Source organism: Cupressus sempervirens, chromosome 3, assembly GCF_028749045.1.
Source record: "Cupressus sempervirens isolate cs-2001-9-10 chromosome 3, ASM2874904v1, whole genome shotgun sequence".
Classification (NCBI taxonomy): Eukaryota; Viridiplantae; Streptophyta; class Pinopsida; order Cupressales; family Cupressaceae; genus Cupressus; species Cupressus sempervirens.
Genome location: NC_143120.1, coordinates 596,605,059 through 596,628,694, shown reverse-complemented (window position 1 = coordinate 596,628,694; position 23,636 = coordinate 596,605,059). Strand labels below are relative to the sequence as shown.

Sequence of the window (23,636 nt, the reverse complement as noted above, 5' to 3'; positions counted from 1 at the left end):
AGCATAGAAGCTAAAGCAGCACTTTACTTTTGTATAGCTAGTCACTAGTAATAACAATCTCCTGATTTTTTCAGCAAAAATGTGGTTAGTCTCAAAATCATGGCAATTTTTATCAGCTGAGACAGACATTTACCGATTGGTCTTCAGCTGCTCTTCTAAAGAGTTTTCGACAACTCTCTCTGTTAAATTTTAACAATATAGATTAAACAGGCATATGTTTGCAGTGGGGGAGATTACTTTTGTTTAAGACATTATTTTACAAAACATTCTATTGTACGTTATCAAAAAAGTAATGAAATGATGGGTAAAAACGTTTGACATAAAAAAAAAAATCACACACAGGGAACTTCCTCAAGGCCAAAAGACCAATCTGGTAGCTTAATAATTACATAATTGCTCTTCAAGAATAGGCAAGTGACAAATAGCCGCAATGATTGGTAAGAAATGCTACAGTTGACTCATGTGACTATTGCATGAGACAACTGTCAAGCCAACTAGAACGTAAATAAAATATGATGGTTTCAGCAGAATAAGATAAACAGCAACAAATTATTCAGTGTGAAACTTTATTCTTTCATTGATCAAACTCTGCACCAATGCTTTCGCAGTGACACAAAGCAAACAACATAAATTAAGAGAGAATGCATGCAAGATGTTTTGTGGTTTGAGGACCTTTTAAGACATAAGAGTGCTAGCCATCGAAAATTCTTGGTTGTCAGATAGTTGACAGCATTATCTTCAATACTTGACTGATCCTAACAGGAGAAAGCAAGACAAAATTAATGACTAGGTGAGATTATGATACGTGGAAAGAATTGGATATGTATTTAAAGTCCAAGTTGCATGGATACAGAACAGTATTTGGAAATGCACATGGCCAGTTTTCAAAATCACTAATCTGGATATGGCAACGTAGTGTAACATACAAATATATACATACACACACATGTTTATAATTGAAGCATATTTACCCATTTAGAGCAGCAGTTGAAACACCTAAGTTGAGGCTGTCACCAAGGTTCAAACCCTCGCTGGGCGATTGTGATTGTAGGCCTTGTACCTATGTTGGGCAATTGTGCTTGTGTATTAAATTTTTGGAGTGCTGGCAGCCTTAATGTCTGCCTTTTACCAATCGAAGAAAAAACATAAAACAACAGAATTTGAATTGTAATTATTCAAATGAAGTCTAAATTTATTTTAAAGTTCTTAACCGGGGTTACCCAGGGACACATTCCTGGCCTTCTTTCCCCATCTCTACACTGGACATGTTTTGGGGACGACCAAGGGATGTCACCCAGAGAAAATGGGGACACCAGGAAGTCCCAAGGACACTGTAGCCATCCCCTGCCCATCCATCCCCAACTTCGGGCAGTGAAAAATCTATTAAAATTTTGAAAATTAAAATGTTTTAGCTTTAGCAAGCCAAAAACATGGCTTATATGTGCCCCTTTTGCATTCTTTTTACATGCATAAAGTTTTCAAGTTATTTACTTCTAGTATTCCTTTGACAACAGCGGCAAGGGTTTGAAGTTTGGAGTTAAAGCAGCAGCAATGACAGTCTTTTCAAGTGATTTTGTAATTCTTTGGAAGCAAAAGCTAGAAACGGGTGAGTGATTTGGTCATCAATCCATTCTTGCATTTTTGTTTTTATTCAAAATTAAGCTAAAAGTAGTCTGTATTTTTTTTGCATTGTTTCAGTTCAACTTCTTTCTTCAATATCTAAAAAATATAAAAATGAGCAGCAGTGAGAGTAGTGGTAGTGAGGAAGTATACAAGGATAATCAAACTCATACTGTAAGACTATATGGGTGGAGAAGCTAGCAGTGCATTGTGCTCTTAGACTTCAGGATCGTCACACAGCATAGGTAAACTCCAACATTATGGTGGGATGTTTATCCTGAAGATGCAGTCCAGGTTAATGAAGTGGAAAAACCACCAGGATTGGCTGGGGTTCCATTAGATATGGATGCCCTTCTTCCCACAGGCTATGATGGAGATGGCACTAATTCTGAGTCAGAATTGGTTGTACTGGAATAGCAGCAATTGTGTGCTTTGTTTACTTTTTATGTATTTTTATATTTATATTGAACATGAAACTATACGGCAGCAATAAGCCTTTGGGCATTTCGGTTTTGTATGTTCATCTAATTTACATATTTTTTGTTATCAGATGCATATATGATATTGACAATGAACTATAATTTCGAAATTTTGAATGCACATTGTATTTTGAAACAATGAGATGTTGTAAACTTGTATGTTAAGGTTCTATGATCTTTGAACGGAATACTCTATCCATATTTTCATATATTTGTCATGTATATTTACAAATTTCCCTATATTTTCATATGAATGTCCTGTTCTTATTCTACACAGTCGAGGAAGTAAGTTTCCTTTCTGTCCACTGTCTGATTTGCAAAGTTTTTGGAATCTCGCTAGCGGATGACCCTCAACGATAAATTAAGGATAAATGGAGAGACTGTTGATGCCCTGAAATAATATCCATAGTAAAGGTATCTTACTCCTAAAAAGAAAGAAATATTTTCCTATTTCAACCCTGATTTAGAATTACTTTCTAGGGTACCAATGTGAGTCAGATTTAAAAAGTATCAACATTCTGTGGACACTTAAAATGACCATGGGGAAGATTTGACAAAATGAGGACTTGCTGAACTGCGCAATGATAAAGGAAGGAGCAGATCTACCATTCGGAAAAGATATAGATTTAAAAGAGATTCAGAGAGAATAAGTTAAAAAAATTATAAATTAATTTATCAGCTATGACTGGCAATAAAGACAAGGAATGGAACGTTTAAACCAGAATGACACGAGTTACTAATAAAATAGCCAAAAACCTTGCTTCGAATGACCTACCAAAAATGCAGCAGGATATTAACTGGGGCAGAAAACCTAGTTTGGTAATAGTTAGGTGAGGTTTACTTAATTTTGGAATGGAGGAAAACTATGTTAAAAAGAGGAACAGATTTCTCCCATCTCGGAAGCAGAAACATGTAATGACACAAACAAGATAGTGTAGTTAAATTATTTGAAAAATATTTTACTGGAGAACAGACAGGAAAAATCTACAAGTTCATCAGAGCAAAATGAAAGCTGGTCTAAACTGAGATACAATTAAGGAGAATGAACTGATGAATTGATTCAACCAGCTGGTACGAATGAAAAAAATCTCATGCAAGCAAAAATGCAGAATTTAATAGCCAATGTAAGTAGACCAAAACTCTAAGTTCCTAATTATATCTACAGTAAAGAAGCAAACCCAGAGTCAATAAAATCCTTACCTAAAAGAGTAGAACCCTTTGCTTAAAATACGGACATAATGTCTCAAATTGTTTGTTTTTTTGCTTTGGGATACTTTTAATTGAGACTGACATTCACAGAGATAACAGCAAATAGTAAGGTAACAAATGCCCCGCTCTTGATAATAGAATATAATAATGAGAACCTAACAAAACAGATCGCCATTTCAAAAAGTCAAGAAAGAAGAGCATTCACCAGGGGCTGAAAATGCCCCTGGACCACAAGATTTTCAAGCAAGCTTCTTCAAAAAATTAGAAACATTGTGGGAAGAGATGTATATGAACTTTGAAGAATCTAAGAAGAAGAGAAACACTCTAGAACAACAGCTTCCTAACCTTAATGTGATGTAGTACTGCTCTGATACCACTGACGAAGGGCCACACCACCCTACCAACTCACAACTAAGAATGCAACAATATGAAGACAGAGAGAGATAAATGATTCCCAAGAAATTTTATTAAACTTGAAAATCCTTAGCAATTACAATAACATTTCTACAAGATCTCTCAAGATCCAATCCAAACCCAAGCTAGTCCAGATCCACACTCTGGTAGAAACCTCCAAGATCTCAACTTGTGCTCGCAAGCCACCAAGCAACCTCCTTGTTTCTAAACCGCAGTCACTAGCTCTTCTCACAAACTTAATCCAAGATCCAGGTGTAAACTGCCTCACATTTGACGCTCTGTCTATACACTCACAATTCCACCACAATCCTGCTGTAAACTGCCTCACATTCGGCGCTCTGTCTACAAACTCAGGAAAAATCACTCTTCACTTTCTCCTTCTCTTTCACACCTTGAAGCCTTCACCTTCCCAAGCTTCCACTTCTTAAGCTTCTCCTTCTCAAGGTACTCCTTGAGCTTCTACTCCTCAAGCTTCCACTTCTCAAGCTTCTCTTTGAGCTTCCACTCCTCAAGCTTCTCCTTGAGCTTCCACCTTCTTCTTGAGCTTGCTTTAGAAATGCTCATATGCCTTGCTTAAATAGGCACTTACCACCCCATGCATGACTTATCCACAACCTTCTAGAATTCCTCCACAACCTTCTACAACTTCCACAACTTTCTACAATATTCATAACTTTCTAGAATTCTACCCACACACCTCGATAAATGAAATGACAACCATTTATTTTTTTTTTTTTTTCTATTATGCCACCCTGTGTCACAAGGTTCGCCGAATTTTCGGCTTGAAATTCGAAATTCGGCGAACCTTAAAAAATAAATTTAAAAATCAAAAAATTCGCCTCAAGTTCGTACGGCTATTATTTTGTTGTCGTTTTGCATAAATATTATTTTATTCTGGGCCGTTTTAGGGTTTTCGACTTAAAAAAGTTGTTAAAAAAGGCTTTCCGTCATTGCAAATTATTGGGTTTGGTGTTCGCTGTCTAAGGCTTCTAAAGCTATCATTTGAGCGCTAAAGCTGAAACGCCTGCTGGTCATCTGCGATAGAGGCTGAAACGCCTGTTTGTAACGGCTGCTGGGGCTGAAAAATCCGTCTCCAGGCTGGATGCTGGAGTGCAGGCTGGACGCTGCAGTGAGTCGTGACTGGTTCAACCTCACGCGAACGGCAGAGGGAAGAGGGAGGCTCACGTGGACGGCAGAGGTCTCAGGTAGGCAAAACCGTTCGCCATTGTTCAAACTTCATTCCTTTCCTTCCTGCGTCCTGCGTCCTGCGCCCTGCGTCTGCATTTGTTTTGTAAAGTTTTATAAATGTTATAACATTATAATGTTTTAAAAATTTTGTTTTTTATTATTATTGTTATTAAATTATTGTTATAACTTTTAAAATTTGTTTATTTTAAAAAGTTTTAAAAATATTATAATACATAAAGAGTTATAACTTATAAGCTATAAATATTAAGATTAAAAAAAAATAGAATATTTTAATAAAACAATATTAGGTTATTTTAATATAAAATATTAAGATTTTAATCATCAAATAATATTAGATTTGTATTTTAATATAAATATAACAATATTTATCATAAAACAATAATAAACAATAGAATTTTATATATATTAAATTATTATATAAATTTTTAAATTAAAACATTATATTAATATTCATAAGCTTTTAATATTTCCTTTGCGTAATTATTTAACTGTGTATGTATTATTTATTTTTAAAGCAAAGTGCAAAATAGTTTGATTTAATATCATTATTTGTTATTAATAATAAATATTATTAATTTATTTATACTATATACTTTTTATTTATTATTTATTATTTGTATATAAAATAAAAAGCTAATGTATATTAAAACATTAAAAAAGTATTATGTATTTACTTTATATTTTAAAACAATTAGATTTTACTTAGTTTTTAAGTTTAATATTTTTTAATTTTAGAATATTTTAATTTTTTTATAAGAGTTTAAAAGGGTTATTTTAGTATCTAGTTAATTAAAATAAAGTTTGGTATTTATTCATATTTCATTACAGAGTTTGAAATAATTATTTCTTATATTTCCTTTTCACGTTTTCAAGAAAATATTGATTGTTTTTTAATATTAATTTTCTTTTGCATCATGCAGGCTGTAATTGAATGGCTCCGAAAGAATCAAAGTCTAAAGTATGGAAATATGTGACAAAAGATGGTGCTAAACTCTATTGTACTAATTGTACGAAAGATTTTACAGGAAGTCTAACAAGGGCAAGAGACCACTTACTTGGTATCAGTGGGGGTGCAGGAGGAGGTGTTAGAGCATGTCCAAAGGTCACTGATGCAATGGTAGCTGATATAGAGAGAGAACTAACCCTTTTGAGTGAAGCTGATCGAAAAAAGATACAGAAAAAACAAAGAATTCAAGATGATGTGTCTAGGTTCACATCTGTGTCATCCTCTAGTTTTCTCAAGTCTACATCCATAGGTTCAATGAAACAGAGTGGAACATTAAACAGCTTTTGGAAACCAATAGAGAGACAAGAGGTTGATGATGCATGGGCTGATTATTTCTTTACTGGTGCTGTCCCGTTCAATGCGGCAAGGAATCCCCATTTCCGTAATGCAGTTGTGAAAACAGCAGAGTTCGGTAAAGGCTACACACCTCCATCTTCAGAAGCTTTGAGAACAACTCTTTTGGAGAGGTCCAAAGGCAGAGTGACAGGAAAGTTAGATGTGATCAAAGCCTCTTGGAAGGCAACAAGTTGTACTGTATTGAGTGATGGGTGGTCAGATATATGTCAGAGGCCTTTGATTAATGTATTGGTGGCTTCCCCTGAAGGAGTTGTGTTCTTGAAAGTGATTGACACCAGCGATCAAAAGAAAACTTCAGCATATATTTTCCAGATATTAGAAGAAGCTATTATTGAAGTGGGGGTAGAAAATGTGGTTCAGGTGGTTACTGATAGTGCAGCGAATTGTGTGGGAGCTGGAAAGCTGATTGTAGAGAAATACCCACAGATTTATTGGAGCCCATGTGCAGCCCATTGTTTGGATTTGTTGCTTCATGACTTGGCCAAGTTCCCATGGATACATGAAGCAATTTATAGAGGGAGATCAGTTGCAAATTTCATTAGAAACCATCGTCTCACCTTGAGTCTTTACAGGAAACATGCATCGAGAGAGTTGTTGAGGCCTTGTGACACAAGGTTTGCTTCATTCTATATCACATTGAGGAGAGTAATTGAAGAAAAGGCAGCTTTGAAATCTGTGATTTGTTCTAATGAGTGGGAAGGTTCAACACTTTCTAAAAGTGCTAAGGGGAAGAACATAGAGCAAATCATTTTAAACAGCAATTTTTGGGAAAGTGGATCAAAGGTTTTGAGCATATGTGGTCCAATTGTTGAGGTTCTTCGTATGGTGGATGGTGATGCTCCTTGCCTTGGCATGCTTTATGAAAGCATGGACCGTTGTAAAGAATCCATTCAGAGAGCATTGAAGAATGTGGAAGCAGACTACATGGAGATATGGGAGGCAGTTGATTTTAGGTGGAAAATGATGCACACACCTCTACATGCAGCAGCTTGCTATTTGGAGCCCAAGTTATTTCGTATTGACAGACAAAGTGATAGTGAAATTATGGTAGGGCTTTATGATGCCATTAGCAAGTATGAGCCGGATCAAAACATTGCAGCTTTGATCAAGGACCAATGTTGGAGATACAAGAAAGCAGAAGGGATGTTTGGAATGCAAGCAGCACAATATGACATGACACGAGCTGAGGTAACTGGGTCTAGATGGTGGATGAGCTATGGGGCACAAACTCCTGAACTACAGCGCTTTGCTATTAGAGTATTGAGTCAGGGAGCAAGTTCATCAGCATGTGAGAGGAATTGGAGTTGTTTTGACCACATTCATTCTAAAAAGAGGAACAAGCTGCTGTCCGGAAAGTTGGGAGATCTTGTCTATGTTCGTAGCAATTTGAAATTGCTCATGAACCAATCAGCAAAGGACTCCACATCTTCCTCACAAAAAGGAATTTCAGAAGACATGGCAACTGGACCTCTAGAGGAACCAGACTTCTTGGATGATGAGCTAAGTAGTGACACTGATGATGATTCTAGAGTAAATCAGCCAAGTGCTCTCGATAACCTGGAGCTTTTTTGAAGTTTAATAGTATTGACTTTTGACTATAATATTTTGACAAGAACTATCTTCGTACTTTTGCTAATTTTGAGCTATTTGAAGTTCTAAACTTTGAAGTATAAAACGCTGATCTATCTTTTGGATAGTAAAAGAACTTTGTAATCATGATTTCACATGTTTCTTATGGGTTATATCTTATAAATGTGATATCTTTTGTTGTAATGATTTCAAATCTATTTTGTAATCTCAAACTATTCTGATTATATATTGGATATATTGTTAGACATGAAAAGATGTTTTCTATTGTAGTTATGAATTGAAAAGTTCCTTGCATTAAACTCAAACATACAATAATAATGATAAATAACATATTTTTTGAAGAATTACATGAGGCAAATTTAATGTCGAATTTTTTTCGAGTTTTTTGACTTGTCGAACTTCATCCGAACTTCATGCTTGTCGAACTCGAACTCGAACTCGAACCTTGTGACTTAGATGCCACCTATGCACCTCGAAAATAGAAATCCTCTTTTCTTTTCTTTTCTCCTTTTTCCCCTTTTTTATTTTTTAATTATTTCTCCTCTAATTTTCGTCACTTTCTCTCTCCTCCACAATTTTTTTTTTTTTTTTTCCAATAATTTTCCCATGCAAGATGCTCCTGCATCAAACTCCCTCGGTAGATAGAAAAGTGTGTCCCACACTTTGACGCCAAAAAGAAAGATCTACAACCATCTTCATCTTCACCAAAGGTTTCCACCTCAACAGGGACAACAAAACCACCATACAAATCTTCCACATCTGCATCACTCTATCAAACACCAGAATCTCAACCATCCAATCAGCGTGCTCACTCCCAAAAACAAACTGAACATAATTCTTCATCAACAAACCCTCATTCACATCAGCAACTAGTGAATTCACACCCGTAGCAACAAACCCCGCATCAACAACAACAAACTCCATATCAGCACCAACATGTAGATCACCATCAATACATGCCAAACTCTTAACACCAGCAACCTCATTGCTCACAACAAGATGCTCCACAATACATAACTCACCTCCAACAACCGGATCATCCATGACCAAGTGCTCTGCAACATTCAAGTCACCACCAACATCAACTAGATCATCCATGACCAAATGCTCTACAGTCTCCATGTCAAACTCAATCAACTGATCATGAAAACCAACCTCTGTCCCAACATCAACAACATTAGGAATATCTTTAGCAACAACCTCTAGTTGCTCTGCAGGTTCTACATCAGGCTCCACAAACTAATCAGCAAAACCATCCTCTTCCACCTTGACCTTCTTAGCTTAATCAGCCAATCTAGCATCCAACCGAGAAATCATCTTAGAAAAATTCCTCTCCACTATATTATGGATTTTCGCAATCATCCTAGGGTCCAATCCTCTTGGAGCCATCTCCCAAGATCTTCGTAAACCCTCTGCAACAAATCCTTCCCACACTCCTTGTGACAACCAAATTGTTTGCAAGTCAGATCGCAACCTGCCACCTCGCACGAACAATTAGGAACCACATCACAAGTCTAGGACAATGGATTTGCAATCCACCAGCTCTCCACAATCATGCCTCAACAAGTTCGATCTTCCATCTTTGCATCCATCAATCTACATGCCCTCCCAAGGTCCTAGTGCAAACTGCCTCAACTTCGGCAATTTGTTTACACGCTCAGCAACACCCACTCTAATAAACTTCACCCAACCAAGGTCTTGGTACAAACTGCCTCACACTTCGGCGATCTGCTTGTACACTCAGGAACTCCTGCTCTGATACCACTGATGTAGTACTGCTCTGATACCACCAACGAAGGGCCACACCACCCTACCAACTCACAACTAAGAATGCAACAATATGAAGACAGAGAGAGATAAATGCTTCCCAAGAAATTTTATTAAACTTGAAAATCCTTAGCAATTACAATAACATTTCTACAAGATCTCTCAAGATCTAATCCAAACCCAAGCTAGTCCAGATCCACACTCTGGTAGAAACTTCCAAGATCTCAACTTGTGCTCGCAAGCCACCAAGCAACCTCCTTGTTTCTAAACCGCAGTCACTAGCTCTTCTCACAAACTTAATCCAAGATCCAAATGTAAACTGCCTCACATTCGGCACTTTGTCTACACACTCACAATTCCACCACAATCCTGCTGTAAACTGCCTCACATTCGGCGCTCTGTCTACAGACTTAGGAAAAATCACTCTTCACTTTCTCCTTCTCTTTCACACCTTGAAGCCTTCACCTTCCCAAGCTTCCACTACTTGAGCTTCTCCTTCTCAAGGTACTCCTTGAGCTTCTACTCCTCAAGCTTCCACTTCTCAAGCTTCTCCTTGAGCTTCCACCTTCTTCTTGAGCTTGCTTCAGAAATGCTCATATGCATTGCTTAAATAGGCACTTACCACCCCATGCATGACTTATCCACAACCTTCTAGAATTCCTCAACCTTCTACAACTTCCACAACTTTCTACAATATTCATAACTTTCTAGAATTCTACCCACAAACCTCGATAAATGGAATGACAACCATTTATTTTATTTTATTTTTCTATTATGCCACCTATGCACCTCGAAAATAGAAATCATCATTTCCTTTCTTTTCTCCTTTTTCCCCTTTTTTATTTTTTAATTATTTCTCCTCTAATTTTCGTCACTTTCTCTCTCCTCCACAATTTTTTTTTTTTTTCAATAATTTTCCCATGCAAGATGCTCCTGCATCATAATGCCGAACAAAGAAGATGCTTATTTTGTTACAGCTATTGAGCTGTTACTTTATGCAATATAAAATATAAGATTACTTCCTAGCTTATGCCAAACAACATAAAGAGACCTCTACTGAGTCGGTTTGCAATTCATCAATTATGTTCCTGTCCACTTTCATTTATGCTGCTTAATGGCAATGGATTTGGAGCAGTTTTGGCACACCCATTTCTTGGTTTTAGTGAAAGAAATTCCTGCTGATTTACTTAAAGCACCAGAGGGTCAAGGTAGATGGGCACCACATCCTTGTACCTGTTTGCAATGCTAGATGATATAGATATAACCAGGGAACCCAATGTTTATGACTGAGGTTTTAAACTTCAAAAACATTGTCAAAACTCTGAGAATTATGCAGATCAGCAAAACTGCGTCCAGAATCCTTTTAGTTTTTAAGAACATCCAGAATTGCATTCAAAATCAAATATGAGATTTCTGGAGTTTGATTTTGGTCATGTATTTTGAATGCTACTTGGCAAAAGATCATCTATGCTGCACAACAAATCAATAAAGATAAACAGAAAAATTGATAAAAATTAAGACAAATTAACCTGGCAAAAAGGAAAACTACAGACAATGACAGATAAACTACAACCAGTCAAAGCTTCTCTTCAGGCCATGCCAATCCATATGATCTCTCTTTTCAAAAGAATAGGCTTAGATTTGGACAAGAATCACAATATTCAGATATAATTCCTCTGCAAGCATTACAGAGGATAAAAACAAGATGGCGACTGCTATATAAAGTATATAGACCAAATTTTGGGTGGACTTGGTTTTGAAGTATCAAAAAAAGCTGATAAAAGAAAATTCTTGGATGCCACCTGCTTTCATAACAAGCCCTTTGCCCATTGGACAGCAACCTAAACATTCAAAATCTATGTCGGAATAACTTCGAGACTACAAAATGGGAATGAACAAGAGAATGGTCAAAGAATTTCAACATGCATCTCATTAATACTCTCCGGTGAAAACTTCTGAGGCATCCTTCCCCTGTAATAACTGTACTGAGGAAAAGAAGATAAAGGAAATAAAATTAATTGCAGAAATGGTATGTCATGATATACAGCAGTAGCAGGCATCACGTAATAGAGGAAGTAAAAAGATAATGCCTCAAAATACATTCAGATGCACAGTATCCTTGCCAAGAAATACCAAGAACCAGATCAGTAGGGAAGTCATTTAGAGTTCTTGTCTCAGTTTCTGATAAAAACATGTGATTTATTTCACAATATGCACGCTTTGCAGATAAATAGATGGCTGAATTAAAGGAATGGTATGGCATGATATACAGCAGTAGCAGGCATCACAAAATAGAGGAAGTAAAAAGAAAATGCCCCAAAATACATTCAGATGCACAGTATTCTTACCAAGAATACCAAGAACCAGATCAGTATGGAAGTCGATTAAAGTTCTTGTCTCAGTTTATGATAAAAACGTGTGATTTATTTCACAATATGCACGCTTTGCAGATAAATAGATGGCTGAATTAAAGACAGATCATTGACTTACCAACTGTGATAATACTTCTCAATAACAATTTGCTTAACAGTTTAGGCAATTCCATGTCGAAGCAAACAGAGGAACAATCCAAACCTTACACAAAGTCCTAATCAGCTTGTTCAAATTGCAGCTATCATGAAGCCAACGTCGCTCAACTGACGCCCAAAATCATATGTAACTAATACACATTATTCTCCATTTACTCTTTAACTATCACAACATTCAATGGTTTAGCTGATCTACAATTTACTCTTTCTGAATATTTAATGTTCTTCAAAATATGGGTATCACTACTAATGCCTTTCACATGCTAATGTTTTCCAAATGTGTTTTAAACTTTAGTAATTTTTTTAGTCACTTATATGGTCCTTATTCTGCAGTTGGATATTCTCCTGAAGCTGGCAGCTTAAGTGCAAATCATTAATACATTAAATAAATGGGGAACTTGTGTAAGACTGATAAAAGCTACCAGGTAACCTATTCAAGGATTGATAATTGCAAGGGTTTATAATTCAGTAAATGAATATTTTCCACACAAAAATAGCAGTCTTACAAGAATTAGGGAAAATTTGAAGTTATACATAACATTAGTGATTGGGTTCATCAACATGTTCAAGGATTATTAAACTTCAGGACACAAATTTTAGGATTGAATATAGATAACAACCTCTTAGCTAGCTAATGATTTCAAATTTTCAGATCATACTTGTGAGGATTGAGATAAATTGCACATTGCCAGGAAACCAATTTTATCAGGCTGCAGCTTTCTCATTGACTAGTAGTCAATGAATTTCAACAAAAAAAATTGTGATGAAATTATGATTGTGTCTGGAAAACTCACATTTACAATTATTGACACAATTTGTTTCCATTTTTTCCTCCTAGTAATTAGACTCTGTGGTTTGCTTCTGATTCCATGGAAAATTGTTCTTTTAACTAATTACAACCCAGTTTCAACAAATTTGAAATTATAAAAAAAACTCTGTATCTTTCAATTTGCTGATTTCTTACCATGAAAGATAAAACCTGCTATGTACTTCCAATCTTGTAAAATTCACCCCTACATAAGTTTATAGCATCTAGAAATGAACTTTTATTGCTGCTAATGATTTCAGCTATGTTTCGAAGATAACTACATACAAAATATTACGCCTACTAGAAATGTGAGTGACATTTCAAAAAGAATCAATCAACATTTTTATCACAAATTGAAATAAAGAATACGCAATTTGTATTTAGGTACAATAATCACTCATAGACTGGTCAAACAGCCAAAATATTGAAATGATTGCAAAATGATACTCAAGCATTTAATCTTCTTATCAAATTTAGTTCACAACTGCAAAAACTGGCAACATGATTGCTCATGGTTTTAGCATAACAAGAGATTAAATTAAGAGCTTTGAGAATAGCACTAAATAATACAACCACAAATCACCTCTTATCATAACTGACTAATTAAATTACAAAAACGCTTACCTTAAAGGTAACTACTACCAGGAAGAGCTGTTTAGCACAAAGGAATATCAAGAATCCATCTTTCCAGCTGTGATGTACTTCATTGTGTACCCCAACAGCAGACATTTAACATGAAGAAACTTCAAGAATCCACCCTTCCAACTTTAATGTATGCCTACACCGAACCCAAAAGTAGTTTCTTTTAGTAAATGTAACTACTATTACTTCTTCATCTAAGAGAGGATGATCCATGTTCCATCAACTTTAAAAGAAAGCTTATTTCATTTCAAGAATCATCTCTGATCTACCTAAAAAAATGCTTCCCAGTTGCCATCTCCTAATAGACTTTTGTATGTGATTCACACAAGCAAAGATTCAAAACATTAAATAAATATGCGGTCAGATAATACAGGGGAAAAACTTACTAATCAACTGATAAGAACTGTTAAAAAAAATGACTAATTTAATTTTTACTTTAACAAAAATAACCTGATGTGTGACAAGAAGATTATTGTAACTTACATATTAACTTGATAGTGTTAAGCCACTGAAGATATCCCCACCAAACAAATGAATCAAATGTCATATTAACTTTCTTGCCGACATACCTATGTTGCTTAAATATTAATTAGTATTTGATGTGTGCTCCCTACGTATTATTTACACAGAAAAAACCCTGCCACTCAACTGAACAAGTGATAGAACTGCATTATCGTTTATATGTATACTATAAAAATACTATACATTCACGATTACAGTAGTTGAAAATTCAGAGCAATGACCTAAGAAAACAGCTGCAACTATACATAAGCTGGATTGCCATTTTTTTATAATAAAAAAATCAGTAAGCTGAATTGTCAGAAGATTAAGCAGGTATGCTATCATACTGCCATTTGAACACTGTAAGCAAAGAATGGTATTCAAATGAAAGTCAACAAAATAACCAGCCAAGTAAAGAAGGCTACAGGCACTGGAGCATTCTTTGAAAAAACATGTATTGATTCCTGTAACCAATATCGCAAATTGCAGCACCATATAACAAGAAGTTATCTGAATAGATCACTAATTCATAATGAAATAATATCAGCCATAAAACCTGAAGGCTATTGCATAGAATAGGTTATCATTTGGCCACTTCACAGTGCATTTTATCAGCATCATGTACCATAAACCACATCATCTGCCAATGCTATATGATCTGTCCAATCAGTGTGGTGCCTTACTGATCATGGATAGCAGACACAAGAGGACACAAGTTCATGATACTGACATATGAGGAGACAAGTTCATGATACTGTGCGCCCATAACATACTGAAGCAATATAAAGATTCTTGGCCCATTTCTCCTGGAAAAAAAAAACACCAAAATTATTATTTTTTTAACAATACTCATGTAATTAATTTGCTCTTGGTACACCATTCAGTGCCATATAACTCACCTTAACATGTGTACTGGGAAAAGCTGAAGTACGAAGGGTTTCTTGAGTTTCATCTGTCAGTTTCCTCTTTGGAACACTCAGGATGAAAGCAGCTTGGTCAGAAGTTGCAGCAGTAGCAGTTATTCTATAACCATTCTCCCATCGCCTGTGAATACCTTCACTTGGATAGAGAAAATCAAGCTCGACAACCTACAAATGACCAACATTTCACATAAAGTTTCCTACTTAAACGATGTTCAAGTGCAATATAGATGCATAATCTTTGGTTTAAATGTGCCTTTTTTAGAGAGGATCATATAATTAAAAAACCTGATCTGAAAACCCTGCATTCCGAGACATAACTACACCCCAGCGAGTAGCAGCAGTTGTCATTGATGTTACGTAAAAGCCCTCTCTCCACTTCTTATTGATCCACTTGAATGGAAATGAGTCACTGACCTTGTATGACTGCTGTGTATAGGGTGTGCCTAGAAGAAATAAAGGCCAGTTATACACGTGAATGAAAATGCAAGAAATTCCCTCGAAGAACTAAATGAACCATGGCAATAACAAACAAAACTCAAAATCTTTTTTAACTTGATCGCAGAGTAGACATGTGGCCAATGTTTGAAAACTCTCAAAATAATTGCAAAAGACAATGATTGTTACATACAATAGAAAATTCTTAGCATACCTTTGGACATTACAACCAATGAACTGCCGTTTGTTGCACCAGCAATGGCACTAATATAATAATTTTTTTCCCACTGTTCCATAATCCATTCCTGTTAAAAAAGCAAGATTGCAATATTAATTGAACTCCTGCAGTAAATTCTTCCTGACAGCAAAGCAATTCACTCAATTGACCAAATTTATTCATAATAGGATCACATTAATTCAATATAAGAGGTGACAGAGATAGTAAACCTTGTGCAAGAAAACAGCAGAAAGATCATAAACTTGAGAATTGAACCCTGTCCCTGCATCCATAATCAGAGCCCAGAGGTTTGTACAAGAAGCCACACAACTAATGTACAATCCATCTTCATTTCCTTTCTCAACATGCTGGTGAAGTCGGGTGTCAGCAACATTGTAGTGATATCTAGCCAAATTAATTTTCAAGAGGAGGTGATTAAGTGCATCACTTGTCATATAAAAGTCATAATAAATTTAATTTTCCAAGAAATGCTTCTCAATCAAAATTTTACTCAAAAAATCAGTAGAGAAAACTATAGCTAATCAAAGATCAATTTACAAGTTATATGTTGCATTTGTGTACAATGCACATGCATGCATGTTGATATTTATCAATGCACAAATAATAGTTTGTGGTATAGGAGATATAAGACTATTGTGTCTAACATAATGGTGTATCACGTATATGGCCCAGTATTCATTAACAGGTGATACTCAATTCAGAATAACTTCCTCACAGAGAAAACTAATGTGAAGGATGCAATGTTGAAAAAGCGCTTTTAGAATCAGAAAAAATTAGACGTGTCATATAAAGAAAAAAACAAATAAAAAATTTGCTTAAGCATAAACAAATTAAATGATATAAAAATGAGCCTAAACTTGCCTTTGCATCCATCACTTATCCCTAATATAGTGATAAAAACTTCAAGGATCCTTTGTATTAGAATATAAAGTTATAAACACATTGAAGATCGACCATATCGTTTAAATTTCAGAAGCAAACCTTTACATCCTATAAAAATACATTACGCCTGAATATGACTGAATGCTTGCAATGTCATGTAATTCAAAACTCTATCAAAAACGTGCACCATGTTGAAAAATGCAGAACTTGCATGGTTCTGGTACGCTTAGTTATGGATCTAAAAGAGGACATTTTTTTTCTTTTTATCAAGACAACTGACATATTGCATCTGCGAAAAACCATAAGATAGACATACATATATTCAAAACAACAAAATTAAATATAGACAATTTCTTGCATCATATAAAATCTATTTATATGGAAATATAATCAAATGTATTCTATAAACAAATATTTAAAATGGGAAAAAGCAGCCTGCATATACTGATTAATGAAGCAAGGGATACTCCATTGCCACAAATCAGTAAGACAATGAGCACAAGAATGAAACAACGGGCAAATAATAGAATATAAACCAAATGTGGCAGGTCAATCAAGTGCTTACATCAGCATTATAGGATAATGCATGTCATAATGTGATCATAATGTTTCATTTTACATCCAATTTTGCATAGATGAGACTCTTGATTGATCTCATAGACCAATAATTGTCTACTTACACATTCCCATGACAGATTAATCACAATTAGTTTAAAATTTGAAGGTGTTTAAATTTTTTCCAGTATTAGTCTTTGAGTAGTGTATATTCATGCTTAAAGATTAACATACTTTGTCATGTCACCTACTGCTTATTTTATCCAATGCTTTAAGGCTTCATACTATGCTTCAACCACAACCAAAAAGAGTATGTATGTGCTGAGAATGGGCATTCTCTCTTGTTGTAGGCATCAGTATGGCTGTATGGCATTATGGAATGAAAACTAGAATGACATAGAACTTCTGTTCTATTCCTTGATATAACTTAGTAAAAATCCAATGACAAGATCTAAAATAGGCAGACAAAATTTCATGCAGATTAGACATGAAAAAAAGAAAAAGGCAACCCATGTATGCTTATGTCTGAAACAAGGAACACTACAAAGCCAATAATCAAATAATGATAAAGACAAGCAAACAAAAGTGAGACTTAATCATTATAATGTCGACAGGCAAAGGATAAGAGTCAGGACACAAAATAAATGTGGTGGAATGATTCAGTACCTTGCTTGCCGCCCTGATTGGAAAAAAAATTACAGTCCGGTTATATTGTTTCTTTACATGTCAATTCTGTGCAGTGAGAATTCAGTCACCCTCACCAATCAATGGTTGTCCATGTTATATCCTCTTAACAAATTAATTACAATGATTAATATTTTAATTATTTGAACATGTTTTAATTATTTCCAGTCTTGATCCTTGATCAATAGATGATAATGCTAAAGACCCAAAGAGTCAATGTCCCTAGTCCCACTTACTTCCTCATTACTTTATTTATCCAGCCCCTAAATCATTAGCCCTATGCTCCAACCACAACCAAGAAATTGTATACTCATGCACCAACCACATCCCATACTTCACTATCACTCAGAGATACGTATCACAGGAAGGATATCTTCTCTGATGTAGATATCAATATTACATTTAGCATTCCTCCTCCTGTTGTAGATATCAATATTACATTTAGCATGAGGGGATAAGTAGGATTTTATTTTTCACTCTATCAGTATCCCATAGAACTTGTGCTCTGTCTTCCTTGATATTTTACTACAAATTCACTAACAAAACCTTTAGTGTGAAATACATTTCACTCTATAACGGCAAGCAAGACTTCACCAAATTCAGGAGATTATTTGATATTTATCACACTAATGAGTTATACTTTAAACTACATTAATAAAACTGGGATATGGATTCTACAATATTGCAAATGAAAATGTTGAGAAGACAAATTCTATGCATCTGCTAATTCCTTTTGCCTAGATGTGTATTAAACTATGAACAAAAAATTAAAATAAACTTCCCTACTTTTGCCTAAATCTGTGCTCCAAACATATATCCACATAAACTTCTTAGAAATTCAGAACACAAAATAAGTGTAACAAATAGAAATGAACTGAATAAAGTTTGAAACTCCACACCAGCCATGGGAATGAAAAACATGTTGTCCTTTATACTACAAAATGGATGTCATCGCCTTCACATGGCTTTAGTCTGGAACTTAAAGCATTACCTTTGTTTCATAGGTCGTCGGGCATTATAAACGGATATCCACTGTGTGGCTGGAGCTCCAAACCGAACCCTCTTCTTGGGTTGTTCATCATCGTCAATATCAATCATCATCCTTGCACGCTTCTGACCAGCCTGTTTATTTGCACAAAATCAATATAAGACATTAGATGATTATTTGTCATCATCTAGGTAAGAAGGTGTCAAATAGAACTCTAAGAAATCTAGGTGATATTCTAATGCTCTCAAATACTTTGAATTTAGTCATACTCAAGACAGTTTCTTTACTTAACAACTCTGCAAACAGTATTCCAAGGACTTCATAAATATACTGCAAGATTTCAAAAATTCTTTCTATTCTAATATTCATAGAGATCCCAAGCCAAAACTTTATTCTTATCAACTTCAGAACATTAGAGCTAATCCACATTGCAAACAATTTCAGAACTTCAAAACTTGGGCCATTAAAAGATTGTTGACCTTTTGAGCTCCATCTGTATTGATTGGTCTTGTAGATACATTTGGACCAAGAATGCCATCAAAAAGAGAAATTAGCTTAAGATAATTTGGCTCTTCATCAAACTTCATATTTGTCACAGCCTCAAGAAATTGTCGGAAAGGAATTGGACAGAAGCAGCAAAGCATTTCAGGAGAAGTTGCCATCTTCTTTTTACAAACAAGAAATCCTTTGTTATCACCCTGCAAGAAAATTATAAGGGATGCATTGGAATCATGAAAAAGAGAAAATTCTTAAAGAAAGCCCCAGAAAACAACATACAAGTACAGGATTATTATACATACCTGGTAGCCTTGCCAAGGCAATCTGCCACGGAGAAGGAATATCAAAGTATATGCCAATGACTCAAGGTCATCTCTTCTACTTCCTGTTCTCCCCAAATGTGCATGTACACTTGCATATCTTACAGTACCTCTGAAGAGAGAGATAACAAACATTAATTGAGAAAATCATCCTCTGATATGTTTCGATGTCATACTAAGACACATCGACTTAGTCCATTTTACAAGCATCCCATTCAAGAAATATGTTAAGTACCTAAAACAATAGAACCTAACCTGATAGGAGACTTCATCAATATAAACAATACAATAAAGACAAAAAAATTGTAATGAAATGACACTAACCTGAAGACATCTGGACGCTGATCATAATCAACATGTAGACCAGATGATGAATCCTTCCACTTTGAGGCTACACAAAAGAAAAAATAAATTAATGTTCATAACACAACGGTTGACTTTTATGGGTTTTATAAATGAAATCTGGAAAAAGAGCAGTAAAGGATAAACACAAAAAACTTGGTTGAGGAAACAGTTCACAAAGGTAGATCTTAAGAACAAATTGATCAAGTACCTTCAATTGGATCATATTGAGGATGATGGCATTTAATTTTAAAAAAATATTAGACAACTCGGTAAGAAAATAGAATAGAAATATCTTACCCAATCCAAGATCTACAAGATAGAGCTTTTTCTCATCAGAAGTTCCAGGTTGTCCAAGTAAGAAATTTTCAGGCTTCACATCCCCGTGAACAAAACTGAAACCAATGCATTGGAACTCAATTCAATAATGCGCAGCAAAAAAAATCAATGTAACAAACTACTTCAAAAGTAGGTATACCCTCTAGAATGAAGTTTCTCAAGTATTGATATTGCCTCCACAGCAATGCATGCAACCATCTCAGTGGACATCCTGTTCAAAAGTATTTCCCTCAAGACGTCAAGTGCTTATTCCATTGATAAACAAACTCTCAGTCAAATGCATAGATTGATAGGTTATTCAAAACAAGCAATAGCTTACGCTTGCCCAGATGAATTCCATACATCCCAAAGGCTCGGTCCTAACATGTCCATAACCTATGTAAAATATTGAATAGTTGGACCATGAGAACCTCTAATAAGAAATCAGAATATTAATTAACCAGGTCATATATGATTTAACTGTATTATGGCCTGAAAACTCAAACAATACCACCAGATTTCTTAGGATAAATACACTACAGAGAAGAACAAATCACTGCTATACTACCAGAATATAATAGTCACCCTGACGCCCTTTGTAATGTACCCAAGGCAATCCATAACTTCCATTTAGAGTACTGAAACAACACAATAACAAGTGTAGCAGAATGTTAGATATTACAAATTTCAAAAATTGCAGCCACACAGTTAATTATTACTGATTATGGATGAAGATACATACTTGTAAACTTGCCACTCATAAGGGGGGCCATAATTACATCCCTTACTTGTGCGATGCTCAAACTTTAAAGCTACCTGAATGTGAAAACATAAGCAAAACTCATTTTTATAAATATAAGCATTATCCTTCATAATAACTAGTCAGGATATAGTGTCACAACTAGCAACTATATTGTAGGAAACATGCTAATCATGTAACATTCTCCAAGCAAACAATATAAGTACCTCAAGAGCATCTGGTCCTGTGCGTTCTGCACCACCACTTACCCTTCGCCCAACATATACCTGACCAAACCCACCTTTTCCCAACTTTCTTTCAATCTTGTAGATTGGGGAATTTCCTACCTGAACCTGCATTTCCAAATGAGAGTAGAATAGAATTCTTGGATTAATATTAAATTAAAAAAATTCATGGCCTAAAAGTAAATTTGCACATACTATATTGCACATTTCCTGATCATTAATTGATAATAATCTTTTAGTATAGATTAGAAGATACTTTGCTTATCATATACTTATATCATGATAAAAACTAAACTGCACAAGTAGGATGAATGCATACCCTCTCTGGAAGTGGCGTGGTGCTTCCTTCCTCCTCTCCTCCTAGTAATTTGTCGCCACTCTTCTCATCCATAATTTGGTTCTTGGCAGCAATCGCGTCTCTTCCGTTCAAATCAGGTTCAGCTCTTGCTTGACCAACCAAAGGTAAAACTTCAACTGGTGCCTCTAGTTTAGTAGATCTAACACCTCTGCCCCTACCAGCAATCCTCTGTCTTCCACCACCACCAGCAGGCTTCGCTTCGGCAACTTTTACAGCAGGCACATTCGAACCCCTTCCTCTTCCTACAGCTCGCCTGGTTGCTCTGTTAGGAAGCTGCTCTGCCAAGGCCTGATCAATATTGGTTTCCGGCAAGTTTACCAAATTCTGAACCTGTTTCGATTTCAGTCGAGGTTGGCGAACTCCACTACGCAACTCTGGCATCCTTTCCCCATGCAATTCACAGTGACATCAAATTTATCCACCTTTCCCAACCAAAGACCCTTTCCTCCCTTGGTTTTCTTCCCTTAAAATAATTGCATAAGTTACACGCCTGCAAACCCCTGAACGCCTTGAATCTTCAGTAAATCAAAACCTAATCTAACCTAACTGCTAGCCTTTGCAGAACTGCGACTCCTAATCGCCAAACAGTCAAGAAATCCGACCATTCAAATAACCGAAAAAGAATGCAATCTCACAATAAGATTAGGTTTTGAGGTTATTTTCGAGCAGTTCGATTATTTATAATCATCCGTACGGAAGCATCTACCACGTATCCTCTTTCGTTTCATATAGCCACATAATAAGTGTTTTAACAAACAGAAAACACCATATTTTATCTAAATCGAAGCGGCAACACAGCAATGGGAAAATGCCTCTTGTGTATTAAACAAAATGAAACACGAGAAAGCCCTCGTAATCGCTACCATTTCGAGAACCTTTCAGTTTCGCAAAAAGCCTTAAGCAGATAAATTACGCCTTATCGAGACAAAATCTATCAAATTTGATTTCTTGATAATGAAAGATAAATCTGTTTCTAAGAAGCAAAGCATACGAGTAAAAAACAAAATACCTTTGATAGCAGAAAGATTGGCTTGAGAAGTCCGGATGAATCAAAAGCTCAGATTGTTCGAAAGTAAGAACGGCAAAGATTAAAAATTTGCAGGATCTGTATGCTAAAAAAGAGGATCCTTCCAAACGAGGATCTTGATTCTTCGTCTTCGTGTTATATTTACTACCTCCCTCCAGAAAAAGGAGAGGCGGAGGCAAAGGCAGATAGGCTGCAACACCGACTCTTTTCACGTCATTTCTCTTCCTTGTAATTATTTCCTTAATCGAATTTGCTTTCTCCAAATGGTTTACTTTCCACGTGATTTGCTTACTTGTAATCTTCCTCTGTTGAGAGGGAAAATGAAAATGAAAATGAAAATGCGGCATAAATATTTATTATATCCTATATAGTTGCCCCTTCGTAGATATTTTGGAATTTAAAAACATTCGTCTTTCCTCACCGTAGAATTTACCGGCTTTGCCAACAAGAAGCCAAACATGCTCACCTTCTCTCGCTCCATCAATCGGGAGACCTAGACAAAAACGAGGGTTTTTCGTGTTTTAGTGTCATTCACGAATTGTTTTTTTTAAAACATTCCTAAATACCTAATGGCAAATTAACTAGGTACGTATTTATATTTCGAAAAGTTTATAAAATTATTTTAAAAATTTGATATTAGTTAAAAACAAAATTGTCTTTAGGAACTTATTTTTGTCTAGGATAATTAAGCCGATAGGCTTATTGTGGGAGCTTTGCTTCCAGATTTTATTTTTTTGACGGAAATTTTGTAAGACTATTTTCGAAGGATAAAAACTCTTTCCTTCTTCATGATTTAAAAAAACCAGTTAATAATTAGAAAGTTTTCATTTATTTGTTCAGTTTAAATTTATATATTTTCCAATATTTCTATAAAATATTTTGACTCTTAAAACTCCCAGATTTTTTTTTTTGCCGAAAATTTTGTAAGACTATTTTCCGATAAAGGATAAAAAC

General features: G+C 35.4%; 1 protein-coding gene and 1 long non-coding RNA gene across 5 annotated transcripts; both read right to left on the bottom strand.

The window, feature by feature from the left end:
• Positions 1 to 298: 298 nt before the first annotated feature.
• Positions 299 to 14,822, bottom strand: LOC149568082 (uncharacterized). Its single transcript, XR_016362487.1, has 4 exons — positions 14,687 to 14,822; positions 13,612 to 13,765; positions 972 to 1,060; positions 299 to 755 (listed from the first exon to the last, which is right to left on the bottom strand). It is a non-coding gene; the product is annotated as an uncharacterized LOC149568082 (long non-coding RNA).
• LOC149568081 (casein kinase 1-like protein HD16) lies at positions 14,392 to 22,882 on the bottom strand. 4 transcript variants are annotated; one of them, XM_089821091.1, is made up of 17 exons: positions 22,665 to 22,882; positions 21,617 to 22,228; positions 21,280 to 21,405; positions 21,056 to 21,129; positions 20,882 to 20,951; positions 20,654 to 20,709; positions 20,474 to 20,545; positions 20,296 to 20,390; positions 19,978 to 20,044; positions 19,636 to 19,765; positions 19,315 to 19,533; positions 18,839 to 18,969; positions 15,936 to 16,110; positions 15,703 to 15,793; positions 15,339 to 15,496; positions 15,030 to 15,218; positions 14,392 to 14,936 (listed from the first exon to the last, which is right to left on the bottom strand). In XM_089821091.1, the coding sequence occupies exons 2-17, from the start codon at positions 22,034 to 22,036 to the stop codon at positions 14,877 to 14,879; spliced, it is 2,133 nt and encodes a 710-aa protein (XP_089677217.1). In that variant the 5' UTR covers positions 22,037 to 22,228; positions 22,665 to 22,882; the 3' UTR covers positions 14,392 to 14,876. The 4 variants fall into 4 exon arrangements, with proteins under 4 accessions (XP_089677217.1, XP_089677216.1, XP_089677215.1 ...); XM_089821090.1 differs by having other exon boundaries at positions 21,617 to 22,155; XM_089821089.1 differs by having other exon boundaries at positions 21,617 to 22,145.
• Between the last annotated feature and the right edge of the window lie 754 nt (positions 22,883 to 23,636).

What these genes read in the sequence shown, in the direction of transcription:
- LOC149568081 (XM_089821091.1), bottom strand. Translation starts at nt 22,036, where the DNA reads ATGCCAGAGTTGCGTAGTGGAGTTCGCCAACCTCGACTGAAATCGAAA. An exon ending in TCTTGTAGATCTTGGATTGG is followed by an intron (nt 20,045 to 20,295) that starts GTAAGATATTTC and finishes TCTTTTGTGTAG; the next exon opens with CCTCAAAGTGGAAGGATTCA. An exon ending in ATGCAGGGTTTTCAGATCAG is followed by an intron (nt 15,219 to 15,338) that starts GTTTTTTAATTA and finishes GGTCATTTGTAG; the next exon opens with GTTGTCGAGCTTGATTTTCT.